Genomic DNA, 12,864 nt, shown 5'->3' with positions numbered 1-12,864 from the left:
GCACTTTGCGCTGAGTGTGACTTTCTGTAAAGCTGATTTCTATGCAGTGCAAGCCGAACTCTCATTACTGACCCCTATGCATTCTCCCCATTGAGGCTTTCTGTGCTCAAGCACGGCCACCGGCTATGGGACGAGAAGGTCTGCATACGAGTTAGGCTGCCATGGAGCTGGCTAAGACAACAGGTGCAGAGCCTGACGCCTTAGAGTTTTTTCACCCACAGAGAGGAAACCCAGCATGTCTCAGAAATTCCTGATGCACCTTAGGAAGGTACCAAAACTTCTAGCCTGTATTTTGCTTGGGGGGAGAAATGGATACCCTTGTTTTGGCACTGTTGTGAAGAGCTAACCTGCCCCAAAGTTCGAACAACCGACCTATGAACACCGGAGGGCTGGACTCTTTTTTTTCCCCTTTTTTGTTAAAGGCCTGAATGAGGTGATATTCTACGAGTGCTGAGCCTGAGGAGCAGGTCCGTCTGGTTTCTGGGTGCTCTATTACACCAGCAAGACAGAGCCAGCCAGCCCCACCCAATTCTGTTTCTCTGGCACCCTCCCCCTCAGAGCCACTCTCTCACACTTAACCCATTTCTTTTCTCTTATGCACCAAGCAGGACAACTGGGATAGTTCACTTCCCAACTAGAAACACCTGCTGGCCCTGAAGGTAAGTGTGTGTTTGCCATGTCTGCTTGTTATTTAAAGCGCTCCCTCCCTCCCTCTCTCTCCCTCTCTCTCTCTCTCTCTCTCTCTCTCTCTCTCTCTCTAGTTAGCAGTGAGAATCAAAGCAGCCTCAACCCTTGATAGGACTATCTGGCAAGTAGCTACAGAGACCCTGGTAAAAACAGGTTGCTGTTGATTAGGTAACTGTTTTCTAAACAAGCTTTTGTGTTGTTAAGTGAGTGAACTTTAAGAATTACTGCCAAAGTTGTGAGATGATAAAAATTGCAGAAGAGTTAAAAGAAAGCCTTATTGAAAATTTATGTGGCTACAATATAGAATTACCCTGAGTCAGGCTGTAAAAAGGTATCAAACTTTTAAAAGTGGAAAATGTTCAATATAAATGTAATACTTAGATCTACATTATACATTTGGGCTTAAAGCTTCTTATTTTAAGTACTAGAATTTAATAGAGCTCTTTTTTAAAAAAAAATACTCTCAACATGAATTGCAAGTTTGGATACATCCCTTTCAAAGTTTTTTTTTAATTAGTTAGGAAAATGTTATAAGTATAATTAATTTCTTAGCATAAAGAGAGTTCAAGTCCAACACTCACTGGGAATTTAAAGACCAAGGGAGTTACTGCAAAAGATATCCATGGAACGAAGACCCGAGCACAGCTTCCTGGCATTGCTTTCAGTTTCTGAAGAAGGCTCCTTTCATTACCGTGTTGCTAATTTCTCATTAATCCACTTTCAATCTGATCCAGAAAGGTTGTTGCTACAGACTGTGAAATGCGTGAGACAGCTGAAAACCTCATGCTTGGGAATTTAGATCCAGAATATTTTTTGGAAGCACAGTCTTTCTGAGCTTGATAGTCATCCATTACTGTTTTAAGTACTGAAGTTTATGACTCAGAATTGCCTAAGCCAGTAGTATGGCATTCTGTTTTTTTGCCCCTTGATTTATGCATATCCAAGTCTTTTAGTTAGAATGACATTCACAATGTTTTGAAATTGTTTTTTTTTTCCCCTGAAGGAAAATTGTTTTGTTTTTTTTTTGAGACAGGGTCTCAGTATGAAGTTCAGGTTGGCCTTGAGCTCACTTTGTAGCCCAGGCTGGTCTCGAACTTACAGCGATCCTCCCGCCTGAGCCTCCCAAGGGCTGGGATTACAAGCATGCACCACCATGCCCGGCTGAAAAAATCATTCTTTCCATTCTTTCTTTCCTTTTCCTTGTGTTCTTACTCAGAGAAAAGTGAAGTGACAGACATAAGTTTCTCTGACTTTCTGGATTCTCACCTTTCAAAATCCTTTTACTAGAGACACACTTTTAGAAACATAATTTCTTATGAGCTCACTTACCATAATTCTTTCAGGTAGAAAAAACAAAATATTGTCCAAGATTGGAAAGGCCATTCAGAAGAACTCTAGTGTTCAGGTTCTGCCTGGGATATGAATATGTCAGACTGGGCTTACAGAAAACAACAACAAAACACAAACAAAACAAAAAACTGCACCTATGTATCTTCATCGATAGCCTGGAATCCCTAACAAGAAATGGTCAAGAATAACTCGAAGAAAGGGTGCTACACTGTCTACACATTCGCCATTTCCACCATAGGAATGTGCCTATATGATCCTTACAGTATAACTGAACTGATGTTTATTTAAAATCGCTCATTTTGACATGGTTTTGAATGACTATCATTTCTTTCTTCTTGCACAGCCAGATTACCTGTCAGGAACTAGGGCATCTCCTCGTTCTTAAAGCTTGGTGTAAAATGCGTACGACTCAGTTACAGCAGGGCGGGTGGGCAGAATGGTGGCTTTTTGCGTTTAAGACAAAGCAAAATTACATCTAGATGCAGGTTTGTTCCCTTAATGGCCAGAGTCCGTTTTCCCCATCACCTCTGTGGCCTCCACACAAAAGCAGAATGTGAAACCACTTTCGGTGCCAGCGCCAAGGAAAGCAGAGAAAACAGTGTTCACTCTCTCTGTGCAGAACTGTTCACAACGTGAAACTCACTCATTTGGAGAGCCTACTTTAAAAGTTGTTAAATATTGAAAAGCAACAGAAATATCTTAATATATGCAGGAACTTTTAGAATCTATATTTCCGATTTCACAAAACAGCTGGAAATCCTTTTTTCTGCCCTCTTTATGATAATTCTACCTTCTAAAATTTTATTTTGTATTAGTACACACTTGCCATACACATTAATCACGTTTGCCATAGGGAATTTGTACCTGTACATAATTCTAGATGTGTCTTAAGTTTCTGGTGTTCATAGCTTGGTTCCTGTGTATACCTCAGAATTCCTTTGGTGCTTATACCCCCTCATTACTACCACTTATATATAAGAAGGGGCAAAGTGCAAGAGGAAAACTGATGCTGCTTGGTTCTCCTAAATTTCTCTCCTTCTAAAATTTCACTTTTGTTTCTTTCACCTTCTGTCTGTACCCACAGGGCGTTCTCTAGCCCACTGTTCATAATCCACCATAATTCCAGCTTTGCATAACACATATACAGCATCATTTTAATACCTGAACTCTAGAAAGGTGGAGAACCTGAAAAAAATGCAAAGAGGAAACAATACATAGGTTTCATTTATGGCCCTCACGGCCTTCATAAGCACTCTATTAGCTTTTGCTGTTGATAACATGTTTTGTAGGATTCAGGATGAAGCACACAATCCATATCTTTGCCCTTGCTCCTACGAGATGTCAGAGCCACAGTTCTGAGTAGCTGATGATTTCAGCTGGCGGCTGCCTCTACCCGTATCAGATGAAAACTGTTTGAGAGGGGTATAATAGGTCTCTGCAACCAGGTCAGGACAAGAGGAATAAATCAGCCCTCACCAAAGCTCCGTCCATGGCTGTCCTAATTTCTGAATAGACAGTGAATACAATTCAAGTGTACTGTATTCTCCCTTGCCTCGCTTTCTTTGCTTTTCTCAGGAGGTAAGTTATAGGCAGTCATAGAATACTTGGCACCTTTGGGGCATGGTTTTCAAATTACAGTCAAAGGCTTGGGAGAGCAATGAGGTCCCCTGTGCGTTCAGTGTTGCAGAGAGGTCAAGCAGGAACAACAGAACTCAGTTTTTTGGCTCCAGCATGTGGATTCTCGTTACCCGAAGGCCGTGAAAAAGCAACGCCATGTTCCTCAAGGGACACTCTGAAAAGAAACCTGGAAGGACTATTTTTTCTATTGTGATGGTCACTCTTTAGGAAAAGAAAATAAGCAAAATGCCTAGATTGCGGGAAACAAAATCCAACTGCCGAACAATCATAGAAAAACAGTGGCCAAATGTAATTCAGAAGGCAGAGGGCCAGGTTGGCAAAGAGCTCTGGAGTTCAGAGGAGAAGGGAGTTTCTGAAAAAGTGCACACCCCTCCCTAAGCTGCAGTGAGCTGTACGTGCCATGAGCTTGGTGAGCTATCTGCTTAGGCAAAGTGTTGGTCAACCGTAGGTCCTGAGGATGCGCACTCGTGATTGGTTAGTGTTAAGCTATAAACCACATGGTGACAGTGTCCACTGAGAAACCACAAGAACAGTTACAATTTCCCAAATTGGGCAAGTGGGTATTCTATGTATTTCAGAGATACTTCAGATAGAAGGCCTCGTATTTCTGGGGTTTCGAAAAAATGCTAATCGTCTGCTCTGTTTGAAATGATTAAATTTGGAGTGGCTGTGCTTTAAAATACGTTGGTGGGAAGAAAATCTGAAAAGCAGCTGAACACCAAATTCTACACTCCTTTGCAGCTTCTGTTACAAAAATGAGTACAGTTGGTCTCTGTATCTGTGGAATCTGTATCCATGGAGTCAGCCAAATACAGATTAAAATATGCAGGTAAAAATTACAACTGTACTGGACAGACATACTCTCATTATTCCCTGGGAAATACAGTATGTCAATAATTTATATTTATATACATTGCATCAAGTATTACAAGGACTCTGGAGAGGATTTAGGTACATGAGAGGATGTGTAGGTTATAAGGAAACAGGATTATATATATAAAATATACTTAATATTATATTATATATATTATATATAATATACTTAGCAGACTTAACTGTCTGCTAGTGTGGGTCTCCTCATCAGATACTGACCCCATCTCCCAAGGAGGCCAAGGGAGGGTGGCACACACACTAGTTTTAAGTCAGACATACAAGGACTTGAAGCCTAACCAGCCTTCTAGTCACTTGAATGTGAGTGCTTGGATCCATCATTCATAGAATTTATGGCCCACCTAATCATCGGTAAGTGGGATTGTGAACCTTTCCTTGATGTTTGTCTGATACTCTCGTTAAGAATTAAACAGAACACAGGTAAAGCCTATGGTGTAACAAGGACCAGATAGTGACATGTTTTCCAACAGTAACATATTTTTCAATTATGATAATAATTTTTAGCCTCTAGACCAATTTTATTGGATATTGCAGGAAAGTGAATAAAATATAAGTAAGGAGAATTACCACAAATGTGAATACCTGTGAATTCCTGATGATATCAAGATATAGACCGAATTTTTCCAGCACACAGGCACCCCTTCTGTACCTCCAGCCAACCATTTTTGTCTTCCCACAAGGAATCACTCTCTTGACTCTAACATTTGGGCTTTTTTGAGTATGCTTTATGCATATGAAATCATACAGCATGCCTGGACTTAAAGCCCTGCATTGTACTTGTCATAATGGCCCATGTGGCTGGAGAAGCTCTAATTTGTCCTTGTTACCCAATCTGTTACTAGTGGATGTAGAAGCTGGAGACTCATCAATGATGTTGCTATGAATACTGTTGTGTGACTACCTCCTGCTTTGCAAGGAGACAATGCTTAAGTGGTTGGCATGGAGTGTGTGTGGAATATATCTTGAAGATATGGCCTGCTTCCTAAAAGCTTCTCAGGAAATTATTACATGAGGATATGTTACTTATATATTTGAGTTGTACCACACTGTGTGAGGCCTTATTAAGGAAAAGGGAGGCAGAAGTGCTTAAACCCGAAAGATAATCAGACTCTTTAGAGGCTCCTAGGCCCTAATGAAAAACAAGGAAGGATAAAAATAGTCATGAAGGTTTCATGGAGGCTCTGATAGGGAACCTAGAGTAGCAGCTGCATCTCCTTCTGTTTCCCGGGCCCACCAGCTTGAAGGATTGTAGTGTGAAATAAGGTCCCATTCAGAGACTATAAAAACAGTTCTTACATTTTATTGTTTGAAAAGGAATGGTCTAACTTTTTAAAAAACAATTTTAAGAAGAAATAGTCTCAAATTTTTTTTTAAATAAAATTTCAGTTAAAAGTGCCTTCAATGTTGGCACAAAGAAGACTTGGCAGGGAGGGACGCCACTTCTACTGACTAAATTTCACTCAGGGTACTCTGGGCCTCAGGTCAGTCACCTGCAAAGCGTGCACCGTGTAAACTGCACTTCTAGTCTCAGAAGGGCGGGACGGCTGTGAGGGCTGAGGCACCGTGTCAGACGGCAGAGGCTCGAGAGAGACATGAGAATGCCGCAGAACAGAGCTTGCTGCTACCAAGGGCTTCCCGTTGGCCGGAGCTCATCAGAGTACTTCTTCCTCCGCCATCTTGCTTGGTTCTCAGAACTGGTTGGTTTGGTTCCTCTCATGATGATGTAGCCGAAGTTTATTATAGCGATCATTGTAAACAGGTCTCTTACGACAGAAGCCATAACTGTAATATAAACCTGACCCAAAAGTTGTCTCTGTATCTTTGTGTTCATAAACTGTGACACCTCTACAAGGAGGCAAAATGACGGGCTTGGATTAGCGTTCAGGACCGTGATTTTATCCCAATTCTAACTTCGTGAAGTCTTCACATACACTCAAATTCTTCATTTATCCAATAAAAGTGTAAGCATAGTTAGTATCCTAAAATCTGAAAATCTTTCTAACTCTTCCCAATTTGAGATTAAGTAGAAGGGCCTTGTGAAGTTAAAAGTATTTCTTTTAAAAACCAGATGTTACTTATAAATCTGAATAGCTCAAAATAGATACTAATAAAGTAGACTCAAGGGAGTTTCAAACTGACAAATTTATAGAATTACACATGACACATTTAGTGTATGATCAGTAATTCATTTTCAGAATTAATTCTAAAATTATTTTATGAAGAACATATATTCTTGAATAGGTTTAAGAAAACATGGATATGTACACATCCTATATTTATAATATTTTTAAAAATATTATGTCACTAAATGATCTTTGAAATAGTACTGTTTTGCTTATCACGTATTTTCATAGCATTTCCCTAGAAGGAAGAAAAAAATGTTATATAGAAAATGGAAAGAAATGTTATATAGACACTAGTTTAAATGTTTAATTCTCTCAAAACACAACTGTTTTTGGAATAAATAATTTGATGCTATCATCTCAACATTGTGTCTCTAAATTTTTATCACTTAAAAATGTAGTTGCATAAAAAACTTAAAATACTCAATTTAATAATTCAAATGATTTTTTTTTTCAGATTCCTCTTAGTAAAGCCAATAGGAAGGAAGGCTACAATGTTGACTTTAGCCCAAACTGTGCTGATTTCAACTTTGTTTATTTCACCACCCTTTGAGAGCCACGAGATAGAAAATCTAGAAAAGAGCACAACACAAAGCACTGCAGAAAACTGGAAAACCAAAGAACATAAACTCATTTTGGAAAGAGAAGCAAGAGCAAATGTAGACAATGAAAACAGAAACGTCTCCATTTCCAAGGTAATTGGTTTCCCTCCTTTGGACCCATCTGATGTAACAACTTCCACCAGAAATTTAACAACAGACCACCTCCCCAAGGCTCCGAGACCCACAGCCACAATTTCCACAAGCCCTCCCTTGGTTCATGCCTTTGTTTCCAAATTGCCTTTGAACTCATCTCTGGCAGACAAAAATCTGTTGCCAATCTCCGCACACCCTAATTCTACGTGGGCAATATCATCAGAAAACTTCAGCTGGCCTCTGGACAATGACACCATGTACATTCCTGACAATAGCTCCACTGGTATCAGCATCCTCCCTCCACTGCCAACTACACAGTCTGTAACCCCCTTGACAATGGAGCCAACTGGATGGCATACAACAGATGATGAGAGCTTTGCTGGCTTCACTCCCTATCGAGAAAAATCAACGGTACAGCCCACCTTAAAGTTCACCAATAATTCAAAACTCTTTCCAAGTACCTCAGACCCCAAGAAAGGTAAATATAATTGAGTTTAACTTTTCTTTTACCTGGAATTGAATGTCCAAATAAGTCAGAGATTAAATCTAAGGATTGTGTCATTCTAGAAAAATAATGGAGACTGCAGTAGTGCAGGTGATTCTTACTTATTTGGAGAGACTCATTAAGTTTACCTGAAATAATGCAGTACTTTCAAGGCTTAATTGAGCATATGCTAAGCTTTATCATAGATGGTGGAGAGACTCTGGGAAAGAATGAGCAGGTAAGGTCAGGTAAAGGTGGGAACTGGGGTAACGGTATAGAGCTGGGATCACTAGGTAACAATTGTAATGAGTCTGCCACAGCCTCGAGTTTTATACGCTTATAGAACTACTGTGAAGATGAACTTTTAAAAGATGAATGTGAGTTTTGAGAAATTAAACAAAATGAATGAATTTATAACTTACCTGACACCACAAGACAATAACAGAACACTGCCATTAAAAAGGTATCTGCACAACCTCAGTGAAAGAAAATCCTCCTTAACTTTTAGTTTAAAACCTAGCAAAAATCATTTAAGAGAATTTAGCTATATCATGAATTTATTTTATAGAGACTGGAATGTTTCATTTGAGGTTTATGTCAAACTTCGAAGCATAAAATGAGAAGGACATCCAAGGTTTAATAATTCATTCCCTGTGCTTTTTTTCTGGTCTAGTTACAGTTCTGTGTACTTGAAATAATTTTTTAAAAATAGCTATCTATTATCTATCTATCTATCTATCTGTAATCTATCATCTATCTATCATCTATCTATTTCTATCTATCTATCTATCTATCTATCTATCTATCTATCTATCTATCTATCTAATCTATCCTCTTTTTTTTCATGAATTTACTGCCCTCCAATGCATACACCTAGTGAGTATGTTCTATTTGTAAAAACTAAATCATATACACTAATTGCTACTTAAAGTTATTGCTTGTGTATAGGAAATATTTTAATTTCTTATAGTGTTAAAGTCAATGTATTTTATACATTTAGTTGTAATATTTACAGTCCTGTTATTGTATACATTGTGATATTTCATTAAAAAGAACTTTAAAGAATTGCCTCCTCCCTTTTGAATAACCAACCCTATATAGAGTATTATTTACTCTTATTACTACTTTTTATCTAAAATATTGTTAGATTTGTTTTCTTTCATGGTAGCAATTTTATGTATCCCAACATGAATGATTTTCTTAGAAGTGGAGTTTTATACAGAATCGGAGACTCTCAATCCTTATCTATCTAAATATGAGTTCAAATAGTATCAAGGAGCTTATTTGTAGGTATTCAGTAAAGAACACTTACAGTAATATTCAGATACCCAAGATTCGCATCTTGATATACAAGGCATTGCAAGCACTTTGTCTTGGTCTACTGCTTTGTTTTGTTGTGGTATTTGGTAATATTTTATATCACAGATATTGCTCTTTCCATCTATTGGGAAGCTTGTGGATTCATTTTTTATTGCTCTTATTAGCTTTTTGATCTTGAATTATTTATAGAACCAAACTCAAAATTCATATCACTATTAAATTTTATCAGAGAGTTAGAGTTTATGAAAACCTTATTGAATGCAGCACCCAACACTGAAACCAGATGTTAATAAGGAATACACCTGGCCTTTTGGTGCTGGTGCTGGTAATAGGTAACAGTTATAAAGCTAAGACTTAGACATATTTTGGGGAAATTACAAGTGACTGTGTCTCACCGTCTATGTTTCTGTGTGCGTCACACATACACCAATGCACACTGTCAATGATATCTAATTTGTAAAAAAACACTGAACATTCTTTGGTCCCTAGAAAGTCTACCTGTATTCCATTGTATTTTTTAATAGTTATTTTCTATGTCCTTACTGTCATTTCATTTGTCCCGCAGAGAACAAAAATACTGGAGTGGTGTTCGGGGCCATTTTGGGGGCTATCCTGGGAGTTTCCTTGCTTAGTCTTGTTGGCTACTTGCTGTACGGAAAGAGGAAAACAGATTCATTTTCCCATCGGCGACTGTATGATGACAGAAATGAGCCAGGTAAGAACCGTTTCACCACCCTCCTTGGATGGAGTGATTTTAGTTAAGAGAGAATCAAGTGCTTAGAAGGGATTCAAGGATTCATATGAAAAAAAAAAATCCTTATCAAAGTAACAGATTTATCAAAATAATTCCAGAACTGTGAGTGCAATTTTAAAACAACTGTATTTGTAACTGCTGCTCTTTGCATCCACAATAATGTCAAGCTAATGCCAGAATTCAAACATAGATATATAATTAGAAGTTAAAATATGAAGAAAAAATGAACAGTTTTATTAACAAGTGATCACAGAGCCATTTTTTTGCCATTGTAATACCTCTTGTAGCGGTAATATGAGCAAGGACTTTCTAATTTGGAGGTCACTGAAAGTGTACACACACACAACCACCCTCCTTATGCCACCTTAGTCAGCCTCTTAAATTATACTCAGGAGCTAAGAGGCACATTTGCACAAATGAAATGACCATGTATCTTAATTCAGGAATTTTCCTCTCATATGGTGGAAAAAAACAGCCAGAATATCTATATGTGAAAAATGTGAACGTTAAAAATGAAGCTATAGTTTGATTTGTACTAAGATCCCTCTTTTATACTTTAGGGAAAAATCTGTTTTCTGCTTTATACCGGGGTGTTCCCACCCATAACAGTTAGTTAGCTCTCCATGATGAAGCCCATGGATAAAGAAAGTCTCATCGAGGTTTGATAAGTTTATGACTAATGCATCACTAATATTCAGAACCAAATCCTGTAATTGTAAATTTAATAGAACTCTGTTTATAACTTTCTAGCAATTTCTATACAATAAAAAGCGGCACTTGTCAAATTAAAAGATAGCTACTCTTCTGACAACAGTGGTTTCTAAACATACTGTTCAACTTAAGAACTTTGTCTAACATGTATCATAGAAATGTTCAGTTGACCACACTGAGACAGCCTAGGCAGTCACAGTTGACTGATAAAAAGTAACTCAGTAGCAACACCTGCCTTACCTTTTCAAGACTGCTTTGGGACACCTCTCCCAAATGCCTCAGACTCCTGGGAACCTCATTTGGAAACAGGTGGCTTAAGGAACAGGTGGGTAAACACATGATACCCAACTGAACATTGTTAAATTACTACTCTAGCTATTAGGCACTCCTTGTAATAATTTAAGATATCTAGGGCATGGCCAGAGTTCCTTTGAAAATGAATTCATGGTAATTAAGAAAATAATTACTTATTTGTTGAAAACTTTTAAAAAATTGAGCATACTTTAAGTGCATGATAACTTCAATCTATCAGAAGGACACAAGTTTTCCAGAGCTATTTCTTCCCTCTCCATCTAAACAGCTTGAGATTCAAGATACTGAGATAACTGGCAAAATAATTGGCTAATGTTTTCAATGCCCTTGGTTTTCAAATAATAATTTTCATACTAGAAGCAGCACATTTAGAACACGTTAATAAGTTTTTGGAAACCACAAGATTAAAAAGTCAAGGAGATATATATTGGTAAATTTTTATGCTATCTACTTCTTCAACATTTCAAAAGTAACACCCGAAAGGCCCATGGGAAGGTTTTCCCTATGTATGTATCTCAAACACTTCTATAATCTGGTGATATAATCAGACTCCTTAGCATGCATTTTTCAGACTATTGCTGTAAAACAATTTTGTTTATTTTACTTTACTCTTTAGTTCTGCGATTAGACAACGCACCAGAACCGTATGACGGGCGCTTTGGGAGCCCTAGTTACTATAATCCATCTGTGAACGACTCCTCGATGCCAGAAGGCAGAGAAAGCGCACGGGACGGCATCCCCATGGACGACATTCCTCCCCTTCGCGCTGCGGTGTAAAACTAGCACAGGGGAAGCTTCCGACTGCAAGTGTCCCTCTGTGTTGGCCACTGAACATACTCTCACCTCCCAAGAGCTTGTGCAAGGTCACTGTCACGCGGATTGTGCAAAGGGAACTGTGCGTGCCGGACACTAGTAGCAGAAACAGAGAGGATACGCCCTTCCCGAAGTTTCCCTGCTTACAGTATTCAGCAGGGCTGAAGCGCCTATTCCAGAGATGCAGTTTGCACTGTGATCTGCTTTTCTTTTAGTAGCAAATGTTTGCAGAATCAGATAAAAGACATCACCATGATAGCAATGCCTGATAATTTAATAATAAAAATCTTTCAACAAAAATAGGAATCTAAACTGTATTTTCATCTTTTTTTGTTTTGTTTTGTTTTGTTTTTCTTTTTTTGAGACAGGGTCTCATTATGTAGTGCAGACTGGCCTTGAACTTGCTTGGGTACCACAGGCTGGCCTCGAATTCATGGCAATCTTCCTGCCTCAGCCTCTCCAGTGCTGGTATTACAGGAATGCACCACCATGCCTAGTTTCACCTGTCTTGAACAAAAACATGTACAGTCAACTCTACCATGTCCCACCTGCACTCTTAGGTCCATAAATTAAGATTAGGAATATTAGGAAATTTATGAGAGTTTTCTTCTAAAAAATTTCACCTACAGCTAGAAAGGGGATATGGCCCAAAGTTCTGTTCCTGGGAAACTAGACAATAGGACTTGTATTCTATCACATTTTGTTTCCTTGTCATCAGTACATGTGTAGTTACTGCACAGTGTCCTTGCTTTGACAGTGACTGCACTCAACAGGCTCATGCCAGGAATCTTGACCCTCACCAGGAAAGGAATATCTTCCTCAGAAGTTTCCAACTCTGAAGGACTCCAATTTGTCTAAATATATTTTAGATTTCAGTTAGTAGAGTGCTTTAAAACTCAGTGAAAACTGTGACAAGGAGCCAAAGACTATACTCGGAACATAACTTGTACAGTTGTAAATTGTTCAGATTAGGATTTATTATATGTTACACAATATTGTTCAACCATATATGGAATAAATTCTGCATATCTACATATATGAAGCATAAGGAAATAGATGAGTGGAAATATTAAACAAAGAAAAACT

The 12,864-nt window shown here is 38.3% G+C and overlaps 2 protein-coding genes across 3 annotated transcripts in view; one reads left to right on the top strand and one right to left on the bottom strand.

Annotated features, from left to right (window-relative positions):
• Ano3 (anoctamin 3) overlaps positions 1-12,864 on the bottom strand; it is a 357,658-nt gene that overhangs the window by 59,907 nt on the left and 284,887 nt on the right. The gene's annotated exons all lie outside the window — the stretch shown is intronic.
• Positions 448-12,082, top strand: Muc15 (mucin 15, cell surface associated). The gene is made up of 4 exons (XM_005401741.2): positions 448-659; positions 7,147-7,862; positions 9,754-9,903; positions 11,582-12,082. Exons 2-4 carry the CDS (start codon positions 7,184-7,186, stop codon positions 11,740-11,742), a joined length of 990 nt encoding a protein of 329 aa, XP_005401798.1. The 5' UTR covers positions 448-659; positions 7,147-7,183; the 3' UTR covers positions 11,743-12,082.

This window comes from Chinchilla lanigera, unplaced genomic scaffold, assembly GCF_000276665.1.
Source record: "Chinchilla lanigera isolate Chin_1 unplaced genomic scaffold, ChiLan1.0 scaffold00075, whole genome shotgun sequence".
Lineage (NCBI taxonomy): Eukaryota > Metazoa > Chordata > Mammalia > Rodentia > Chinchillidae > Chinchilla > Chinchilla lanigera.
The sequence above is the reverse complement of the archived record's forward strand: the minus strand, read 5'-3'. Positions and strand labels throughout refer to the sequence as shown.

Excerpts from the sequence above, each read along its gene's own strand:
- Muc15 (XM_005401741.2), top strand. The coding sequence starts at position 7,184 with ATGTTGACTTTAGCCCAAACTGTGCTGATTTCAACTTTGTTTATTTCA. Across the intron at positions 7,863-9,753 it reads TACCTCAGACCCCAAGAAAG|AGAACAAAAATACTGGAGTG; the intron begins GTAAATATAATT and ends TTTGTCCCGCAG. Across the intron at positions 9,904-11,581 it reads TGATGACAGAAATGAGCCAG|TTCTGCGATTAGACAACGCA; the intron begins GTAAGAACCGTT and ends TTTACTCTTTAG.